This window comes from Plectropomus leopardus, chromosome 17 (genome assembly GCF_026936395.1).
Source record: "Plectropomus leopardus strain MGB_pleo_1.0 chromosome 17, ASM2693639v1, whole genome shotgun sequence".
Lineage (NCBI taxonomy): Eukaryota > Metazoa > Chordata > Actinopteri > Perciformes > Serranidae > Plectropomus > Plectropomus leopardus.
Window position 1 is genome coordinate 9,112,951 of NC_142192.1, and position 21,492 is coordinate 9,134,442.

At 39.1% G+C, this 21,492-nt stretch overlaps 1 protein-coding gene across 3 annotated transcripts in view; it reads left to right on the top strand.

Moving 5' to 3' along the window:
- csmd3b (CUB and Sushi multiple domains 3b) overlaps positions 1 to 21,492 on the top strand; it is a 463,214-nt gene that overhangs the window by 184,692 nt on the left and 257,030 nt on the right. For all 3 annotated transcript variants that reach the window (XM_088090048.1, XM_088090049.1, XM_088090047.1), the window contains one exon: positions 1,745 to 1,942. In XM_088090048.1, the coding sequence (XP_087946174.1) occupies positions 1,745 to 1,942 (198 nt within the window). The remainder of the gene's footprint in view (positions 1 to 1,744; positions 1,943 to 21,492) is intronic.

A 21,492-nucleotide genomic window follows, 5' to 3' on the forward strand; every position in this document is an offset into this window, starting at 1 on the left:
ACCTCCCTCCCAGATAAGAATAATTGCTCATTTACTTTCAGTAACATGTTGTACATGTTTTATAATAATAAAATAAATCAGTAAATAATCAAATACATTAACTTGATCAGAAGAATAAACAAAACAATATGCGGTTATGTAAAATACTGAGAAAAAGCACAAATTCACTTTCTAGTTGAACTAGGGATGCACCAATTTTGAAATTCTGGGCTGATACTTATAGAAATGTTTCAAATAAAAATTCGGTCAAAAGTGAATACCAGTGTTTTTTCATTGTTTTTTGTTGTTCTTTATTCCACTTTTGTGCCAGGGAAACAGACAAATCTACATAATCTAATCTAATGACTTTGAGTCTTATCGGTGGGTTTAAAAAAGTCCTCTGACGTCCACTTGATTCACGTATTGTACATTGTTTAGATTGTGATGGCTCACAAGGCACTAGACGTTCCAGGTAGCTGCCTATATCGCCTATGGCAACCGACCTCACTGAGAGAGGCGAGGGAGGGTGTAATTGAAAAGGCATGACAATAAAGTCGTTGTATAAATGAATCAAATAGCCAACCAATCTAAGAATTACTCAATCGTTTCATTTGCTGACATCAAAACGTCTCTACCCACTGTCTGCTTTGTGAATGATAATTACACATTTTTGCCATTAGCATGGTAAAGATTGCCCTGCAGCTGTACTCCAGCTTTTCATTTTAAGATTATCGCGCATATGTTTGAAGTTTGAGGAGTGACGCGTTCTAGAGAAAAAGAGCAGCTCTTTCTCGACCTCTCATTTGGGACTGAGCATAAGCTTTCTCACTAGCACTATGATTTCTCCCTTTCTCTCTTTATCCCTCCCCTTTTAACTTTCGCCATTCTTTCCTCTCTCCCTCCCTCTGTCTGAGTAGTTTCATAGTTCTATCTATCAGCTTGGGCATCATCTGCCTCTCCCTGTATTTTTTTTTTAACCTCCCCCTCGTTTCTGTCTCTCTCTCTTCTTGCCTCCTCCTCACCCAATCTGTCTGTCTCCTTCTCCCCCCTCCCTAACCCTTTATCTGTCTGAACAGTTTCATAGTTGTATCAATCAAGTTCAAACAATAAGACCGGAGTTGGTCCCTGTTCTCTCATCTACTTCCTGCTTTATGGCTTGTGATACCCCTTCTCTCCTTCTCTCTCCCTCTTTCTCCCTCACTTTCCTGTATGTGTGTGTGTGTGTGTTTGTATGTGCGGATGTTTATGTGCACACTTGTGCATATGTCCCAGGTACAGAATTCTAAATCTTTCTACAGGGAATTCTGTGATTAAATATAAAAAACTCTGATATTGTCTCCCTCCCTTTCTCTGGGGCTGAGTTTTCTTTGCTTTGACTGAGAGTGCAGTCAGAATATCTTTTTACAGCCTGCTTGGCAATATGTATTAAAAAGAACTATATAGGCTTAAGCACCTTCCCATATGTGTGCTTGGGGTAAGATTTTAGAACAGGCCGTGACACTGTGTAGGTATTTAAACTGCATCATCACAATGCAAGTGTCTGAGAAACTGTTTTTTTAATGGTAGTTGCAGTGTGTGGACTGGGGCTCTAAGTGCTCCAGATTGGACACATCACTGAACAAGAGCTGGGTATATTATTTGGTTGAGTGATGGTTGAATTAGGGGAAATGCATTGTTACACATTTTAGAGCAATTAATTCAAAAAAGGAATTGAAAAAACCTAAATCCAATCTCCCTTTCATTTTTTTTCTCTCTTCCTCTGCAGAACTCCACAGTACATCTTGTGGAAACCCAGGTGTTCCACCCAAAGCAGTGTTAAGTGGTGGTGGCCGCTTTGCTGTGGGAAACCGTGTGCAGTACAGCTGTGTTCCTGGTTACGTCTTAGACGGCCATGCCACACTCACCTGCATTACCAATGCTGGAAACACAGCCGTCTGGGACTTTCCTGCTCCGATTTGTCGAGGTATGGACGACTAAATGTGTATGTTCATGTGCATGACTGTATATGAAGAGTTTTATTCTAAAGTGGTGATTCGCTGAAAATGAGCCAGAATGTCTCAAAATGAAAACAAATCATGAAAACAGAAATGAGATTAGTGATTGATCAGTTTTTTATTGGACACTTGACAGTAATTTAGAAATAATGACATCCATACAAACACTTTGGAGGAAAACCCTTCATATAATGTATATGTGTGTGTGAGTGAGACAGGCAGACTGCATGTGCATTTATGTGTGTGTGTACGTTAAAGCGAGCCACGCAGGCAATCCAGGAATGCTTGTTTGTATGGTGTGTGCGCGCTGATAGTGTGTGTGTGTGTGTGTGTGTGTGTATCTTTCTATGCTTTACTTTATAATCAAAGGTTTGTGTGGGAGAGAGGAAAATGTGCGGAGTGCACTGTATGCTATTGTATATTTTTGGATCCTGGGGTAGGTGTATTCTGTGTACATAGTGTTGTATGTAATAACACTACAGTGCATATGCTGAGGAAGAACTCTTTAAGAACTTCTGTTTGTTCCCACATATATCCCCATATTGTGTAGGTGGATGCTAATCTAGAAATTTTTATTGGTGCCTGAAAACACTTGTCACACACAGTTCTCTTTAAAAATAAGTATGGAGTAATCCATATTAAAATGACAGCAGCATATGCAGCATCTAAAATATTTTGTATATAAATAACAATTGATTCACTTGTCATATACTTAATATAAACATTATAGATGATATCATTAAACCTCCATTTTCCATTTGTTTATATTTTCACTAAAATCTTTGTAAATTAGTCTCTGTTATGGAGAGGCAGAAAAATAAATCAGGTATAGAAGTTATAGTATCAGGTAGTATCTTCAATAGTTTTTGGACAAACCAGGAAGTGAGGGTGATGCCATATTGGACTGTGACAGTGGGTTTTGACAAAGAGGACCCATGTCTTTTTTTTTTCTGGATGAGTCAGTAGGCAAGTAAACGATGGCTAACCATAAATCACAGCCATAAGAATTTGACGGCCTAATTAAGTGCTTGTCTTGGTATACATCTCATTTTAATGCTATCTTGATTGGATGTCAGCCGGGTGGTGCTTTAGAAATAGGTGCATTCTGCAACATCTGTGACAAATATGTATACATGTGAGTGGCCAGATGGCAGCTGCATGGTACCCAGGTATCTGGAAGGGATTGTGATGACAGAGGATGGAACTGATTGGTGATTTAAGGTGTCGGGAGTGTTACCGAGTTGACAGTTGGACCACAAGTGAAAGAAGATCCAGTTTGACAGCTTTAACGCCATATGCTCCTGATCACAATATGCGCAGGGGTGACCACATGCTGAAACCATTGGAGCCTTAGAAACTTACAGGTGTCTTCAATGAAGTGTTTGTTTGCTGTAGGACTTTGTATTGAAATAAGTCACTATTTTATAGTAAGTAAGAAGGAGGTCATAAGAAAAAAAGAGCGACATCAAAGACCAGAACTTTCCCGGGCAAAGACAGCGGCTCAGTTGAGATATCCTAGCTTCACCTGAATGCATTCCAGTTGCAGATCTGATAAGCAACACAGAGTCAGTCATCCAGAATGGCAACATCCCTTAACAGACAGAAGCAGGCACTTACACTTCTTAGAGGGGACCCCTCCCAGGAGAGATGGGGCAGATTCATGGTATTGAACTTGGAGGGCTATCAGTTCATGGCATGCACACTCCTTAGTGATGCAAACACAAGTGATAAACAAAAGAGATATCAGCAACCACAGCCCACCTGATCAAACAAATAGAATGCGGTCCAGGCTAGGTACCCCTAATCTGATCTTTGCTACACACTACGTAGAGCTAGATGAGTGTTTTTTATAGACTGTGATCAACTCTCTCACCCAACTTTACAGCAAGAAATACATCTCAGAGGATTGTTTACATGTTTATTTTATAGAGTATAAAATGGTGGAAGAAAGCCTTTAAAGAGGACATAAGGAGCAATTCTTACTAAATAAAGCGGAGGAGTGTTGATTCATATTTTTGCTCTATGTCGTCGTAACACGGAGGAGGGTTTAATGGCTTAAAAGGCTGGTTAACTTGCATAACATAACGTCAACATAACCTTATTTACATTTCTAGTTATTTGACTTTCTACTTTCAAGATAAGTGACAGCTTTTTTGAGATCAGTATTCAAAGCTGGAGGCAAAGGATCTTACCACGAAGAACTCAAAACACATCTTTGATAACTACTCAAATGTCTTTCATTTTAAGTCCAGGAGGTTTCACATTCTATTTCTGTTTCCATTAGAGTATAAACTACAAAAACAAAGCATTGCATTGATACCAGCCACCTATTATGTATTTTTTAAAATCTAATCATTTACAATGTGTCTGCAACAGACTGCCAAAAAATTTAAGTTTGTATTTCCAAAATCACCAGAGGGAACAAAAAATGCAGAATAGACATGTAAATTTGCTTCACTCTAAGGGTACTCAGTTTTGATGGCAAGTACTATATGTGTAATGCTTGTGAATTTTTTCCAATCAGCCCTGCATTTTCAGGCACAACAGTGCAAACCTAATCAGTTTAATGCATGCAACAATGTACTGAAACGTTTCACAACGCACCTCGCCGTGCAGTGAACTGTAATTTGGGTCTAGAGAAGAAAGAAGGGGAGGAGGGAAGAGAGAAGGAAGAGGGGGAAAAGGCAACTTGTCACTGCTGGATTAGCAATGTCTCTGTCACTCTGTCAGTAAGGCTAAGAGGAGCTAAGCTACTAATACGTTCACACCAACTCAGCAACACACATACACAACTATTCACACCTCCCCACACATACACACATCATGCAAAAAAAAAAAAAAAAATACAGACACAAACACGCTCACGCATACACACACAGTTATGGACTTGTGTGTTTCTACTTTGTGTGTGTGTGTGCGTGCGTGCGTGCGTGCATGCATGCGTGTGCGTGTGTGGTGACACCTAGAGGCATTCATACCAGCCGTAATAGCTTTCTATCAATTATTCAGCCATGCAATCAAATGACTTGAAATGCAGTGCTTTTAGCAATATCACATGAAATGTGTTCCCTCCCTCCCTCCCTCTCTCTCTCTCTCTCTCTCTCTCTCTCTCTCTCTCTCTCTCTCTCTCTCTCTCTCTCTCTCTCTGGCTCTCCTTCTCTCTCTGTCTCACTCTCTCTCTCTCTCTCGCTCTCCTTCCCTCTCTGTATCGCTCTCTCTCTCTCTCTCTCTCTGTGTATACGTGTGTAATTGTGTCCCTTTTTTCTTATAATTACATACTGTAAATTTAAACATGGGCACCTTTCTACATACATAAGTACTCTCATGTACACTTAGCTACAATAATCATGCATTCATGGGGAATAGACTAGATAAGAATAGAATACTCACTCACTGGAAGTGGTAAAATGCTGCTACTTTCAACTCCCTGTGCATGTTCATCTCTCACCTTTATCACTATAGCATGCTATGGGTGAAATCAGTTGACCACATTTTGTTCCAACATTGAGCAATCGGAAAGATGCACACTGTGTTTAGTGGTTATTCACACGAAGAATATCCTGGTTCAGCACACCGCTTCTTCTTTGTGGAAACTAAATGTTGTCTCTGTTTGGGTTTGTCTCCCACAGATACTTACTTACACCAGAGGGATTTGGGAATTTAAAATGCCCGTAGGTATAATTATTAATTTTATGGTTTCATAATTCCATAATGCCTGTCAGTTGGAGCCACTGTGGCCCTGAGTGCAGTATCAAAGTGTGATACAAACCACATACACCTCACAATCAATAAATGAAACAACCAACCAATCATTTATTTATCCCATGAAGCCGGTGTAAGAGACAAGGTAGAACCCTGGAGAAATGCATTCTCATTACATTATTCAACTTGTGCGTTGCAATTTAGTCCTTTTTGGCCTTTTTTTTTTGCAGTGTAGCCTGCTGCTGTATAATTGTGCATATTTCCGGATGGTGCTGTAATCTGTGGTTTTTGGTTGAATGATGTAATTGTAGATTTGCGTACAATTGCTTCTATTGTTTTAAATCCAATCCAATTTAAATCCACCACAGACTCAGTAAATTCACTGATATCATCAACGGCATCAACAGTGGTGTCCTGAAAGTGAAATTGCGCATCCCAGGATGGTGGAGGAATGACCTGCCTTACTCCGCCTCAATAGGCTTAGCCTGACATTTTTACCGTAACAAATCCCTCTCCCCTTGCATAAATCTTTCCAGTTAACAAAAGCAATGAGTACTAGCCACTCAAAGGGAGAGTAGTCATCCCTATCCTAGCTGTCCTAGGATTCGCAGATTTTTGTCCTGTAATCTGCTCCAGGATCTGATATCTTGACCTCATCAAAATGGGTGCATGATTGCTTCTGAACACAGATAGTGACTCTGTACTGTAGTTCCCATTGTCACACCAGTACTTATTCATCAAAATACACATGCCTCCTCCCGAATTCTCACCAGAGTCCTCTGTTCTAACGGGTTGACAAATAGAAAGAGAGTCACCTGGTTGAATTTTATCCGGTATGTCAGGATTTAGCCAAGTTTTGGTGAAACAAAGCATATTACAGTTCCCTATATCCCAGTAGAAACTGATGCGGGCACAGTGGTCATCTTCATAATCGAACGCCTACACAATGGCAAGCAGGATGCTTCTTCAGCAGAGGGATCCATGCGATTGGGATCACAGTCTGTGTTTGATTCCGCCACACTTGTCATGATGTCTCCGGTATATATACAGATTCAGAGATGAATGCAGAGATGATCTGGCTTGTTAAAGTGGTCAGGATTGTAGCTGGTGCCTCCTGTTTGAGTTTAAAGTTTGCAATGCAAAAAATCAAATAGTGTTGCATGGTGCTGGATCACATTGTGTTGAACAGGTGTTACTTTTACTGTCCACTTTACATATTTAGTGTATTGGAAATTGTTATTTTCCATGTTGAAATATTTTTGCTACCAATGAGCCATCACATTGCAAATTAGATTGTTTTCTAGCAGGCATTAAAAAAAAAAAAAGTGCCATCACTAAGAACGTGTAATGCCATGCAAGTCCCCTGATGATTATTGTGGTTTAGAGGAACATAATTATGGCATGCAGTTGGTGTGAGTGGAACTTGGTTGTCTTGCCTGCTAACAATTTTTTTTATGATAGAACTCAGTTTGTTCGCACATGCCACGGTTTTGATTTTTTTTTTTGAAGATAACTTCTGATGTATATATGACCCCAAATTAATACAAATTAATGAGCAAGTACTCACCTGACTACAGTTTGAAGTCTGCGGTTATTTAGAGTGCTTTGAATTATGCAGTATGCTTTGCATCATTTTACCCTCAATGTGAGGTCCTCTTTTTCTCATGTGATTTCAGTATTTTGTACCAATAAACCTGGTTAAAGATGTGGCTGATGGCCATGTGCATAATAATGACATGCGCATTGATCATGTGAACAGTGTGTTGTTTAGTTTTAAAAATGAACTAAGTGACTGTGTGCCTGATCAACAATAACACTGACGCTATGGTTCAAAGGAAACATCCACACACACTGAGCATATTTAATGTGCTATATGCAGTCATGGTATCAAGTAGATAACTTTAGCTAACAAAGCCTTTTTTGGTTTTCTGTGATTACCTAATTGTGAAAAAGAGAGTTTTGGAAATACAGGCTGACAAAGAGTACATGGCAGCTTCAAATAGGCCTTTTAGAGGATTGATATTTCTAGATTTTATCGTTGGCATGGACTTGAGTGTGACAATAATGGTTGATAAAATTGTTCAGGAGTGCAGGAGCAATGTTGATTGGTACTCACTGTTTAATCATTGTTCCCTGATAAAGCTTTAATCTCCCCTTTGTATTGAGTCTGCATTTGATTCATTTTCACTTTTTTGCTTTGTTTTGCATTGGAGTTTCTGTCATTTGTCTTAAATATACAGTGTCTTTCGTTGGAGTAGTAAAGAGAGAACTTGGGAAACTCTAAGGATGTGGGCCTACAGATCCATAGATCTAAAGTATGTGATTTTGAAGAATAAAAATAAACTTGACTTGAAATGACTTGACTTACCACTTTTACAAAGACCCATTGAAAGTGGGCTAGTATCAAAAGGCTGCTGTTTCAGCACACTTTCATTGTACCCAAACTGTGTTTTATAGTATGATGACATACATATAATGATAAAACATTCTGCTCAACAACAGTGTGCAACACTAATGTAGTCGAAAAAACATGTAAGGCATATATATGTATTATGGAGAGATTCTACATGGACCTCTGAGTGCATCTGTGTGTTTGTGCATTTCTGTATGTGAGCCTCTTCCAAGTTGGTGCAGAATTATTTACAGGACAGAGATAGCCTTCAGCATTCAAGGCATTTATATTCACACAAATACACACACACACATGAGCGTAGTTGGCCCTGAGAAAATTTCATCATGATATCACAGATAGAGAATACGCTTATGAATATTCATGGTTTGGGTGAATGTGGATGTGCGCAAAAGTGTGGGGGTAGGGGGGTGGCCTGGGTGAAAGAGAGCAAAACAGAAATAAACTGAGACAGAGCATCAATGAATATAGTGTGCTTATCTCTAGGAATATCTGCAAGGAAGAGAGCCTAAAATGTGGGAATTTGGAGTTAAATACAGTCGACTGTGTATGTTTGTGTACATACATGTGCATTAATACACTGTGAGGAACTGAGTACACCACAGACACAAATGGATTTCTATATATTCAAGTCACAAGAAGGCCATTTGGAGGAGAGAGAGTGAAAAGGTGTGAGAGAGAAAGAGAGAAAAAGAAAGATGGGTGACACAAAGGGAATGGGGGGGGGTGGAAGGAGAGGAAGTAGGGGGTTATTGTTGGAATTGAAAAAGTAATAATGTGCCATGACAAAACTTGAAATTAGACTGGCTGAGAAACGGAAATGAAATGAGTGGGTGTGTGTGGTTGGTTGTTTGTGAGTGTGTGTGTGTGTGTGTGTGTAGTCAGCATAACGAGATTGAGGCTGCTGCTGCTGCTTGGGTGCACGTTGCTGCGTGTTCACAAGGGTGTGTGCATTATTTGTTGAGCTCATAGTACTAATTCTGCTGCAGTCTGATCAGTCAACACTCATTTTTTTCCCTGTTGTGAGCAATAACACTGCAGCCATACTATGTCCCAAACAAAGGCCATGCTGTGGCAGAGTTTAGCCTCAGCCTGCTCCCTTACATAATGCTCATGGTTTCTGCAGAAAAAAATGTAATGTTAATTCTAGAGGTGGCATTTATTTGAAGAGAACAGCTCAATCGAAAGGTATAAGTACACACAAATAAACATGGATTGAGGCAGCAATGCATGTTCTAATAGCCCTGTGAAACTGAGTAAACAGTCTTTAGCTTCTGTACTGTGACGTATTTCTCACTGAAACAGAGTTTTTGGCGAGTGTACGGTAACGAGGGATTTAAATCAAATCCTTCGCATTTGTTTGTTCACTAAAAAAGTGGGCGGGCTTGAGCTAAATTAGAGTCTGCTGCTGAGTGAACCGTCAACTCCACACACTTCTCTCACCATTAGATAAGTAGGAGGATGAGAGAGAGATTAGTGAATTGGACCTTACCCTTACTGTTTTGGAAATGGAAACATAGGTTTTGCCCACTGATATCCAAACACAGATGTCTTCCTATCTCTTTCCATATTGCTCTGATAGCTAGCTACTACAATTCACAAGCAGCGAAGTACGGCTTTAAATGACTGGTGTGGCTAGCTAGTCATCCCAAGTCTCATTTGACTGGATGACCTTTTGTAGACGCCCCTGAGTGCAGGATGAGTCATCAAACATTTCAAACAGTTTTACCCGGTTGTAAAGGAAGAGAAAAGAAATAGATTTTTAGGTAAAAATTCTCTTTTTTTAACATATTTTTTTAAAACATATATTTGGCATACAAAAAGACATAAGTGATAAATTACATAGGAATACAGGATTAAAGCAGGGAGACTTTAACTTCTTACATTTACATATATCTGGAAGATGTAGGACTCATCTTCATGAAGATACAGAAACAAGTTAAACATGAGAAAAATGGTGAAAAAAAGACAGACTTCTTGACAGTTTTTAGTCCACACACACACACACACACACACACACACACACACACACACACACAGTGAGGAAAACACAGGTATGCATTGTTAGCTAGCTACAGGCTAATGCGTGTACTTTTGCTGCATTGGCTGTTTGTGCTGAATAAAACAGACTCCAAATCACTCCATATTTGCATAGGTATAACAAGACTAAAATTCACTTCACATTTAGCACCAAAACCCCTGTAGTTATACCTCAGCGAGTTTCTTACTAGATGTTGTAGATCATGGGGCTCCACCGCTGGGAAGCTTGTTTTGAAAAACTACTTTGCCTACCTATCTTAATATATATATTTATGTGATAATGAACCAGTATAGTCTCAAAAATCACAGCTTATATAGTAATGGAATATATTTAACCATCTATAAAAGGTCCCTTATGAGCTATGCATCACTACCAATAAGAATGACAGTGCATGTTTGAAACAACATTAATAATTTTCTTTCTTCAGTGTTTTAAGCATGAGTTTAAGCCATGTATAGTCTGTCATGCACAGATACAATTGTACAGATGTATTTAGATGAAAAAAGGAGACAGAAAGGAGAAAATTAAAAAAAAACCTTTCATTTACTTTTGAGATGTTCATTCTAGCTTAGCAAAGGGAAAAAATAAAGCAAGCAAGAACGTAAAAAGAAAGATAGCACATCAAATTAATACATCCTTGAGTAACTTGTACAACTTGTTGCCATGGATACAGTCTACATGCTAATTAGAGAGTCATATTAGCTAGCTTTGATGTAAAAGATCACACACGCACGCAAGTGCGTACATGTGTTTGAATGTGCATGTGCTTACGTATGTGCTAATGCATATGTGTATTGATGCATGTATTCATTCATGTTGGCATAGACCATAATAATGTATAAAATAATGACAAGTATAAAACCAACAAATCATGTAGACATATTTATTGTTTTCCTTCTGATCTGACCTTTGTGATGATGAAATTGTTAGTGTCAGAGCAGAAATTTATTTTACTGTATTCACATTATATTCAGGTCACAGACCATAAATCAGAAGAAAACTCTTTCTGCTCTTCACTTAGACATTAATTCCTACAATTTCAGGAGCATAACCTGTGGAATTTTGCAGCTTTTTTTAATTGACATAATAGAAAGGGTGGCCTTTTTACATTTAATCGCTTTACCCAGAGGCATTGGTAATTTAATCAATTTAATTATTCTTCATTATTATTTCATCATTGTTTGCTCTGGCAGTACAGGTAATTCATGCACAAGGCAGCTCCATCCACTCAGTATGTAAAACCAGAGCAGTTGTAAAACCCGAAGACATTTACTGACATGAACAGGAAACTCAACACAAAAAGTCCCAAAGGAGCTTGGTTCAATAAGGACATCACTTTTTCCTCATGAAACAAAGTGTTGCGAAAATAATTATTGTTGCCAGATGAAGAAAGCTCATTAATGAATAAGTAATCGCCTTTCCTCATTTAACTGAATCAAACAAATTTATATTTGTGAGACAGATTTACCATGTAGAAGCATAGATGTGTCATAAGCTGACTCTCTGGTTATCAGAGGATGTTGTTGGCAGGATGGCCTTGAACAGGTGTTTGCTTTGAAAAAAAACCAAAAACGTTTGTGACAAAATGTCTTACACGGCCCTAAAAATCCACATTTTGGAAAAACTCCAGCAGAAGCTTTCTTTGGATGAAATACTGAAATCATAGGGATTTACAAAATGCTGAATCACATGGTGCATGCCCCGTACAGTTTAAAACACACAAAAACTAAACCAGGTGTTAAGCAGTCGATGTCTGATAATACTATTTACACTATTTCCTCGGCATAAGCTCATTGAGGATGTTTGCTCTTTTTCAATAACATTCTGCCACAGTCAGTACTTTAAACTCTGCTGAAGCTGGTTGTTTGACTTATACACCAACTTTCTGCGACTTTCACAATTCACTTTACCTCTGTGTGTGTGTGTGTGTGTGTGTGTGTGTGTGTGTGTGTGTGTGTGTGTGTGTGTGTGTGATAGAGAGTGTGAGTGAGATAGAGAGTGTGAGTGACTGATTGTGACAGTGTGCGTGACTGTTGGTGCTTGTGACTTTGTGTGTAAATGTGTGTTTTGCCCAAGGCTGACTAGAATTTTTGCTTGATGAAATGGTGAGATTGTCACAGTAGTGTTGTTGTCGTCATGACTGTGTTAGTTTCCAGGTAGCATCTTTTTATTCTTTCGCTCTCTTGCCTCTCCCTGCTTATTTCACCTTTTAAAGCTGTCCTTGCCTCTCATTGTGCTTTTTAGTCATGATACTCGGCAGGTAGCAGTGGAATGGAGGATGACGCAAATCCTAAGCTGTTCATTCATCAAGGAAACGACTGATGCAAAAACAGTTAGAAATGGAACCAAAGACAACTAAGGCATCTTGTTTTAATCTTGGGACTTGCATGATCTCAGGCAGAGTTTTCCATCTTTAGTCTAATTTTGCTTCACTCTAACCAATATCCAATCCATGGAGGCGGGGGATTAGATTTTCCCTAAGCAATCACTAGAGACCATTATCCACCTGAATTTAAATTCCTTTGAAATCCAGTCTGATGTGTAGCCACAGCAAAATGTGTTGACCAAAAAATTAAATATGAAATAAACTGTTCGAGTTGAGGCAATCTTAGTCGACTGACTTATGATTCAAATCTCCATCTTTCAGCAGCTTGGAACAAAAAACGTTTTTTGACTTTAAAGCTAATTTCAACATTCATGACAGCTGTAGGTAAAAAAACAACTATAACTCAGCTGTTTAATTATATTTTTAAAGTTGTGCATATATAAAGAAGGGGCCACTTGATTGACAGGCTGACTGCAAGGCATTGCTGCAATCTGTGATTCAGATCCACCCCTCGCTCCTCCACAGCCCCACCCTGTGGTTCAAATATGGTCACTTCTGACTCCAACAAACCAAAATTACGATTGCGGAAATGCCGAATTCAAGGCTTCAAAACGGCAAACCAAATGCAATGGGTGATGTCACGTTAGCTTGGGCCATTATTAGACAGTCTATGGTCTGGACACAGGCAGTCTTAGGTTGGGCCTGGTCACCGCTATGAAGTCAGTTCGCTGAGGTATTCTAATTATGCTATAACACTTTTATACTTTAGTTAATCTGTATACTGAGCGACTCCATCTGCTGAAGAGGGCCATGAGACATGTTTACAAGCTTCAGAATCCTCAAGTGAGTTCAGCCTCGTCTTGGAAAGGCTTTTGTTTCAGAGATATTTTGTTCAAGAAAACTCTCAAAACCATAATAGTTAAGGCAGCAGACACTTAAGCCTTTTCTGTTTTGTCTCTGCTGCATTTTCTAAGTTTTAGCCTGTGTAATGTTATTTCATGCATCAGATATCCACACAAAAGAGTGTAGCAGAGAGGGACAGCGATGCCAATTTGACATACTGTATACTTCTATATGTGTGTTTGGCAAGTAGTATGGACTAGTGCAGCTGAGCTTTGACAGATTACAGTGTTTACACAGGTAGTTTGCTCCAACCTGAAAAAAGGAACACACTGGCACACATACAGTTACTTGGGCACATACACACTCTCTTTGCAGTGCTTTAGATTCAAGCTGAGCTGTCATATTGATTCAAATATGTTGCACAGGCACTCAGAGAGACCCTCTGTATGTTTATGTATTTATATCTGTGTGTGTATGTGGCTGTGTGCATCTGCTGCGAGTCCTGAAATGATCAAATGAACTTTATATCAGCAGCAGGAATCTCCTCTCTCCAACAAGTCAAACTTTTAGAAACTCCATAGAGTAAATGTTCTACATTAGCAACCAGGAATGATGAAAGTAAGCACAGGTCAGTAAGGATGACCTTATCCAATTAGCATCAACAATCAATGGTTGCAGTTGTGAAAGCAAGCGGCAAAGAGGGTGGATGCTTATGCTGTAAATGGATCTGCTGTTGTCAGCCTGTCAAAGCAGTATCTAGCTGATATTCATCACCGCTGTGAAATTGCCCTTTTATCACAGAAACTGTTGCCACCAGTACTAATTAAATGACTGTACGTTAATCATCTGTTCCTCTTTCCTGTCCATTCAGCTAATTATTTCAAGGCACGTCTATTCATGAGCACAGTGCAAAAGAATGTATTTTGCTAATGTGTTTTACATAACACACCAAGCTAAAATAGCTGTGATCTAATTCCGTGCTTTTTTGCTTGATGTCATGTAACAGATGTTTTATGAAACACCTCAAAGTAACAACCGGTTAAGGACAATGAATGAATTGACCTCAAGGTAACACCTATCTGTAATGATTAGCAATTAGCATTCACATGTTAGTCTTTCACATTTAGAAAAAAACAAACTTATGTATAGTTATTAATGAAACATAGACATCCTAATTAGAGGTTTTTATTTGAAGAACCTATGCTGTTTACCTCAATGTTTTTGACTGTGACAGTGACTTCCACATAGCTTTTCTTTTGAATGCAACTTTGTTTGACAGCCAAAATTGTATTACTATCAATCTGCACTTTAAAGTTATCCTTTGCAGGAATTTGTTACTTTTTGAAACTGTTTCACCACCGAAAGTCAAAGCCAACCACAAATTCAGTCTTGTTTTGGAACAATCGTCCGCTTACCATTTTGCCATTTTGCCTGTGCTGTATCCGTGATTTTCATGGCTTCCTCTGGCATCTATGCTGCGTATGGTCTGGAACCTGGTCGCTGCCATTTATATGAAGCCCCAACCTCACCTGCGCACTGTTATTGGCTGGGCTCTTCAGACCACTGCCCAAAGGTTGCAACCCAGAAATGTCTCAGCCACAGCAAAATAAGCGAAAACAATGAAATACAGGCTTAGGGCAGAGTCTCTGCAGAAAAATACACCGCCTCACACTTCTTAAAGGCCATATTTGAAGAATGAGAGGGATTACTTTTGTATGAGTCAATACATTTACTTTTTTTGATGAAAATCGTGCATAATGTGTCTTTAAGTAACACACAATAGCAAAAGTTTGCCAAAAATTAAACTGCGCATGTTGTACACTGTGATAGATTGACAATAAAGCAAGTTTGAGTTCTCTGAGGCAAGTTTCATTTAAAGTATTCAACACTGAAAAGAATGACTACCTCATAGGCTGTAAAAACACATCTAAGGGCATAACAAAAGATTGATATAACCTTGATCTTAAAATAAATTAATCTTTCTACAAGATTCGATCATCAAATTAGGAAAGAAAACTGTAACTTTTATGCATTTATGCAGCTCAGACAGCAACAGATGTCACTGAAAAGTACATTAGATGTGCTTTAACTTTAACTTTAACTTTTTTACTTATTTACAGATGGTTTTAAAATTTCCTGGCGCCCAATATATTTTCCCTTGTGACTTAAAAAACTGTCAAATGACTCTTAGAATAAAACAAACCAGAAAAAGGCTTCGCTCATGATGTTTACGTCTCTGACTAGAGCAAGTTTGTTTTTCCTCTTCCCTCTCCCTCACTCTCTCTGTCCCTTTCTTTCACACACACACATACACACACCTCGTCCAGCTTCTCTATGGTCTCATTATTATCTTGCTAATGGTTCCCTGTGGATGTAAAGCTCTGCTGATCCAAGCAGCTGGAGACATACACACATACACACATACACTTACTGCTAAACACACACACACACACACACACACACACACACACACACACAAACACAGAGTATGTTATACCTGGCCAGGTAGAGAGTAAGATAATCTTTGACCATATGTTTCCAGCAGTGCAAAAAAATTGACACATTTAATAATTTAATATGCTGCCCTCGCCACACTCTTTCACTCTCTCTCTCCCTCTCTCTTTCTTTCTCTCTCTCTCTCTCTCTCTCTCTCTCTCTCTCTCTCTCTCTCTCTCTCTCTCTCTCTCTCTCTCTCTCTCACACACACACACACACACACACATCCACACACACAGAAATCCATTCTCCCCATACTGCTAATCCCACTCTGGAAGTCAGTATGGGCACCTAATTCTGTAATATGTACTTGTGCATTAATATCCTAGAGTGCAATTACTGAAACACCAAATTATAGGCTACTAATGCTTTGGCATATTTTGTACTGTGTCTCAAGTTTGATACTTCCATTAGTCCACTTCCATGTAGAAGACTGCGTACACTATGTACTTATTTGTGCAGTGCATGAATTTCAACAGGGTAGTGTTGTCTCCAATTACAACACAGCTGTTGTAAACTTACAGGAAATAACAATTGCGTTTTTGCATTATCATCAAGATCAGTCGTGATTGTTGACCACCAAATTATCTAACCAAACTGCCCAATACCTTCTTTGCCCCTTCAGCTGCATAGCCAAGATGGATACATTAAGAGTAAGGTGTGTCCAGTGTACCTGACCCAACTTTATGACCGTTATGAGTAAACCATGCAGGTACTCTTTGTGCACTGCATTTTGAAATAATTGTGACGGCAGTTACTCACTCAAAATAGCAAATGTAAGCACTAGGGCTGACCCCTGAGAGTCGGAGGCTCAAATTATCAGTCAGAGACCATCAGACAAACTGAGATTGTGTCAAGTTGAGCAGTAATTTTTTTCTGTGCAGTGTGCCTCTGGGAATGCTTTGATACACAGATTTTGCTGTGGAGTGAGTGCTCTTGACTTTCAGGCTAGTCTTTGAAGCTGCACACATGCAGTTAGCAGCACAGAGGGAGAGAGACCATATTGTAAGGTGAAAAATTATTGAATTTACAGCTCACAGCAAGTTAATACAATGCAGTCTCTTATCTTTTGTTGATAGGTAGTATTGGCAAAAAATGTTGCACAGTTGCGATCCGATATTATGTGAGTGCCACTGTCACACTGAACATCCTGCTGAGCCCATTCAAACTTTAAAAGTTTGTATGGACCACAGAACGAATCATCAAATATTTATATTGAACTACCAAATTCTGTTCAATCGGGTACAGCCCTAGTAAGTATGGAAAAATGCAAATTGAGACACAGCATTACTCCTCATTTTTCTAAAAAGTGATCCGTGTCTCATCATGGATTGGGCATGGTTTAAAACTGTGTTGGCTGACACTGTTAAAATACTGTTTAGTTTATAAAAGATGAATAGATTGCCATTATTGAAGTGTAGTTTTTTTATGCTGTTCTCAATCTGTGCTGTGTTTGAAGTAAGCATCTTTTATACAGTTGCCAGTAATTCATTTAGATTTAATAGATGAACTAGTTTTTGTTTTGAAGTTGTTAGTGTTACAAACTGTTTTGGCTTTTTATTAACAGCAATACCATTAACATATTTAGAAGTAAAATGATCAGTTATGACTTATTTTGGCACTGATGATAACCTCTTGTTGGACTGCAGTGAGCCAAATAATTCTGGCCAAAACTGAGTGAACTTTCTGTAGCAGTACTTATTAACATCTCTGTTGCCTTGATCGAAACATCACAACTTCCAAATACCCTAAAATGTAGAATATACTGTACATGAAGAGCTTTGTCAGGTAAGCAATGGTTATTTTTATGTAGCAGGTAGTTATGTTTCTGTTTTTATAACAGTGCATCATTTGAAATTATATTCAAAACACTGTGCTAACAGTAATGAAACACTCTCTCTCCACACCTTGCTGTCTCTCGCTCTCTCTCAGATCAATGTACCAGACTTGTAGTGACACTTCAAGTACTCTTATCTCCTCTCTGCAGACCTGCTCAATTCTTGCTTACTCTCTCCTCTCCTCCCTTCCACTTCTCTCTCCCCTCTTTTCCCTTCCTGTCTCGTCCTCTCGTCTTCCTTGGTCTGCACATACTGTATCTCTCCTCTCCTCTTCCCTCATTACATTGATGCTGATGATGGGTGCTGCCGAAACTTTGCTTAACAGTGACATATGAGGTTGCTGTTGCAGTTCATCTACAAGCGCTCTGCACTGCTAACGTATTCACAATAAGACTGATACAACTGCACTCTTTCCCTCGCTTTCAGAGGGTTGTCTCTCTTGTTTTGTGTGAAACCTTTCTCTCTGTAACCTTTGGTGTTTTCTGTGTTTATGTATGTAGTAAAACTCTGCATAATTCTTTATATGCAGAGTAGCTTCCATGACCTCAAGGCTATGGCTATAATGGTCTAAAATGCCTCTCAATAGGGTCACAGAAAAGCGTTGCATTGCAGCTTATGGTGTCATTGCCATTTAAATGGCAATTTAAAGTCTGCCTACAGCTGCTTCCTCTTTTTGTAAATTCAGTCAAAGGCTAGAGCATTACAGAAAACTTCACAAGCAAAAAAAAAAAAAAATATGGAAGGGAGAGGAGAGTGAAACCAAATGTGTCTCTTTATCATAAGCTACATGTGACAGGCAAAATAGGTTTGTAAAACATTTTAATATTAATCACATAGCTGTTTTTTTATTATTATTAATCACCCTTTCTCAGTCAGTTGAGTTGTTTGATGGAGCCTCACAGCATTAGATACCGTTTCACAAAGCACTTGCAATAAATAAATAAGTACTATTTTATACAGCAAAATCAACCTTTCATTCTATGTATCTAGCCAAAACAGAAAAATACTGCATGAACTTACCCTGGCATTGGACTGCCAGGCTGACAAAAGCCATAAAGATCTGCAGCTCCAACACAGCCTGTAGTACCAAAAATATTCCACTAAGATGCTCTTGATTTATTAATACAACCTATTGATTTATTTATCAGGAATCAAGTGCTGGCGGTTGTAAGCGTCAGTGCTGCAAACTTACACAGCAGAATCAGCGTTTGGCTGCATGATCAGCGGATTTGTGGTTATTTATTTAACTGTACACCACCACAGATGCTGGTACAACAGTAACACACCTGTGGTGTAGTTGTAAAGACATTCACATTCACCTGCAGGAGACTCATGTCATTGTTCAAAAGGTACACAGTAGCAGATCTGTCTGGATATGTTAGAGTGGGCGATATAATATTGCATGCAATGACTTTTGGATTATCACACTAGAGAAACATCATCTTCCATGAGCATGATTAAGTATGCCTTTGCCCTTCCTCCACATAGATTAAACAGTTATGTGTATAGCCAGCATGTCACGTCTCATGCCAGCAGCAATAATTCACCTAACATTCTGCCATTTACAATTAAGTTGTATGCCTTAATTTATTGGTCTAATGTTGTGTATCAAACATTGCAACTTATATTAATACCTCTTAGTTACAGTTGATGCTTAGGATTAAGCAGTTTGGCTACTGTATATTTCTTCAAAACTAAAGATTTGAGCTAATATCAGTTTGAAATTTTTCTATGATTATAGCTGTCAAAAAAGGATTTTGGCCAAATTCCAAGTAACTACTGTAGTTTCAGCATTTCTGGACTTCTTATGTCTTTTGGTGACAGCCCCCCGCTCTTTTAACAGTACCTGATGTACATCGAGCTATCCACCTCTGCAATAAAATCCTACTCAGTGGAAAATATCAGACTTGTACAGTACAACCAGAAATCTTGGCAGAATGATTACACTATGACATGTGACAAGACAATATCATTATTACAATATACCAGCTTTCCATCAGGATATGTTGTAGAATGATAGTGCTCTCTGTAGGAGCAGTCAGCCTGAGGCAGGTCTTCCACTGTAGCATTAGGAGCTAACACTGTCACCTAAGAACACTTGCCTGTAACAAGAGGTGGCAAGTAAGCAGCAGCCACAAGCCAGATGCCTGTAAAATACACAAATGGTTGCTGGATTTAAATTAATCGAAAAGAATGGTAATCTATTGAGTTGCTGGTAGATTTCAGAATTCACCAGCCACAGTGGCAGGTGGGGGAAAAAAATAGTTAATTTCCAACCCTAGCCGTAGCCCCTACCAGTTCATTGCAGTATTGAAGTGTGTTTGCAAGTACATGGGCATACATAGCATTGTTAAAAATGCTGGATTTCTGTGAATGACACAGATCCTGCAATATCGACACTTATTTATCAGCATTTTAGGGCATATCCCCCAAAATAATCCATGCATCTGTTGGTGCTGTTGACCCAGCTGTTTGCTCAGCTTTATTGAAGTTGTAGTGAAGATTTTTCTTTTCTGATGAATTGTTTCAAATTGAGCCCATGATAAAATAGCACACTTTTGGGTTTACATGACAAATAACAAAAGTTACACGAAATCGCAAGTTAGCTCTTAGCATTTATCAGCACTTACAAGACCTCACATCTCCACAGCTGCTTTGTGGCACCTTCAGGGTTCATCCCAAGAACACTTGAAAAGTCTCTCAGTTTTAGAGTTTCACAGATCTCTTTTTTTGGAAATTTCAGTCCTCTTTTATAACACACTGAAAAAATAAGTATATATTCATCTCTTCAGGTGGCTCAAAAGGGTTCAGCAGCATGCAATAAAATATTGTTTTTGCTTTTCAAATATAAGTGTTTTTTTATTTAGTCAGAAAAATGACAATTGTTTTTCCAATCCCTGATTTATTCGCAGCAAACTGATTTTGGCGGCACAGAACGAGGTTTCTGTCAGCCAGCAGAAGGTTTGTGTCCGGTGTACTTTAGTTAGCTGCTGTGTGATTGGTTTAAAAAATGTGTTTACCATGATGTCTTCTTTCCCTTATTAGACTGCTGACACAGCAACACACACACACAATGCAGTGCACACCACATGCATGAAGCATCAGGACACTCTCATATGCATGCATACACAGCCAGAGTACAGAACACACACACACACACACACACACACACACACACACATACAAACTTTTCTTTCACGCTCTGACACACACACACACACGTGTGCGCACACACACACACACATGCACACACACACACACACGCACACACACACAAACACACACACACACACACACACACACACACACACACACACACACACAGCATAGTGGCAGTGCTGTAGTCAGCAGGGGCTCATTTAGGCACTAAACGATTCCGGATGTTCACATTGTCTATTTGTGTGTGTGTGTGTGTGTGCGCGTGCGCACGCACGCACGTGTGCGTGTGTGTGTGTGTATGAAGGCTTGTGGCCAACAGTGCCATGAATTTTGAGGACAGCAGGTTTCTCCCACTGTTTCCAATCCCGTCTGCCTCTCTTGCAGTATCAACTCTCCTCTTCTTGTCCTTTCTGTGGCTGTCACTCAGGAACATACTTAATCTTAACTGACTTACTGAATCCTAAACTTTGGAACAGACTTGTGCAATTTTTGCATTCCATATGGATGCAGACAACTGACCAGCGACATACATTGTGAATCCCTCACCTACGTTTCTCCTTGGATACAACTCTCGTTGTGATTTTACTAAATAGACGTCTGATTTGACTGCATGATTAGCTGTCAACTGTCCTCCTTTAAGCAACTTTCTCTAAACAGGATGTAAGAAAAGAACAAGAGCGCCCCCTCTAATGCCCCTTTGGTTT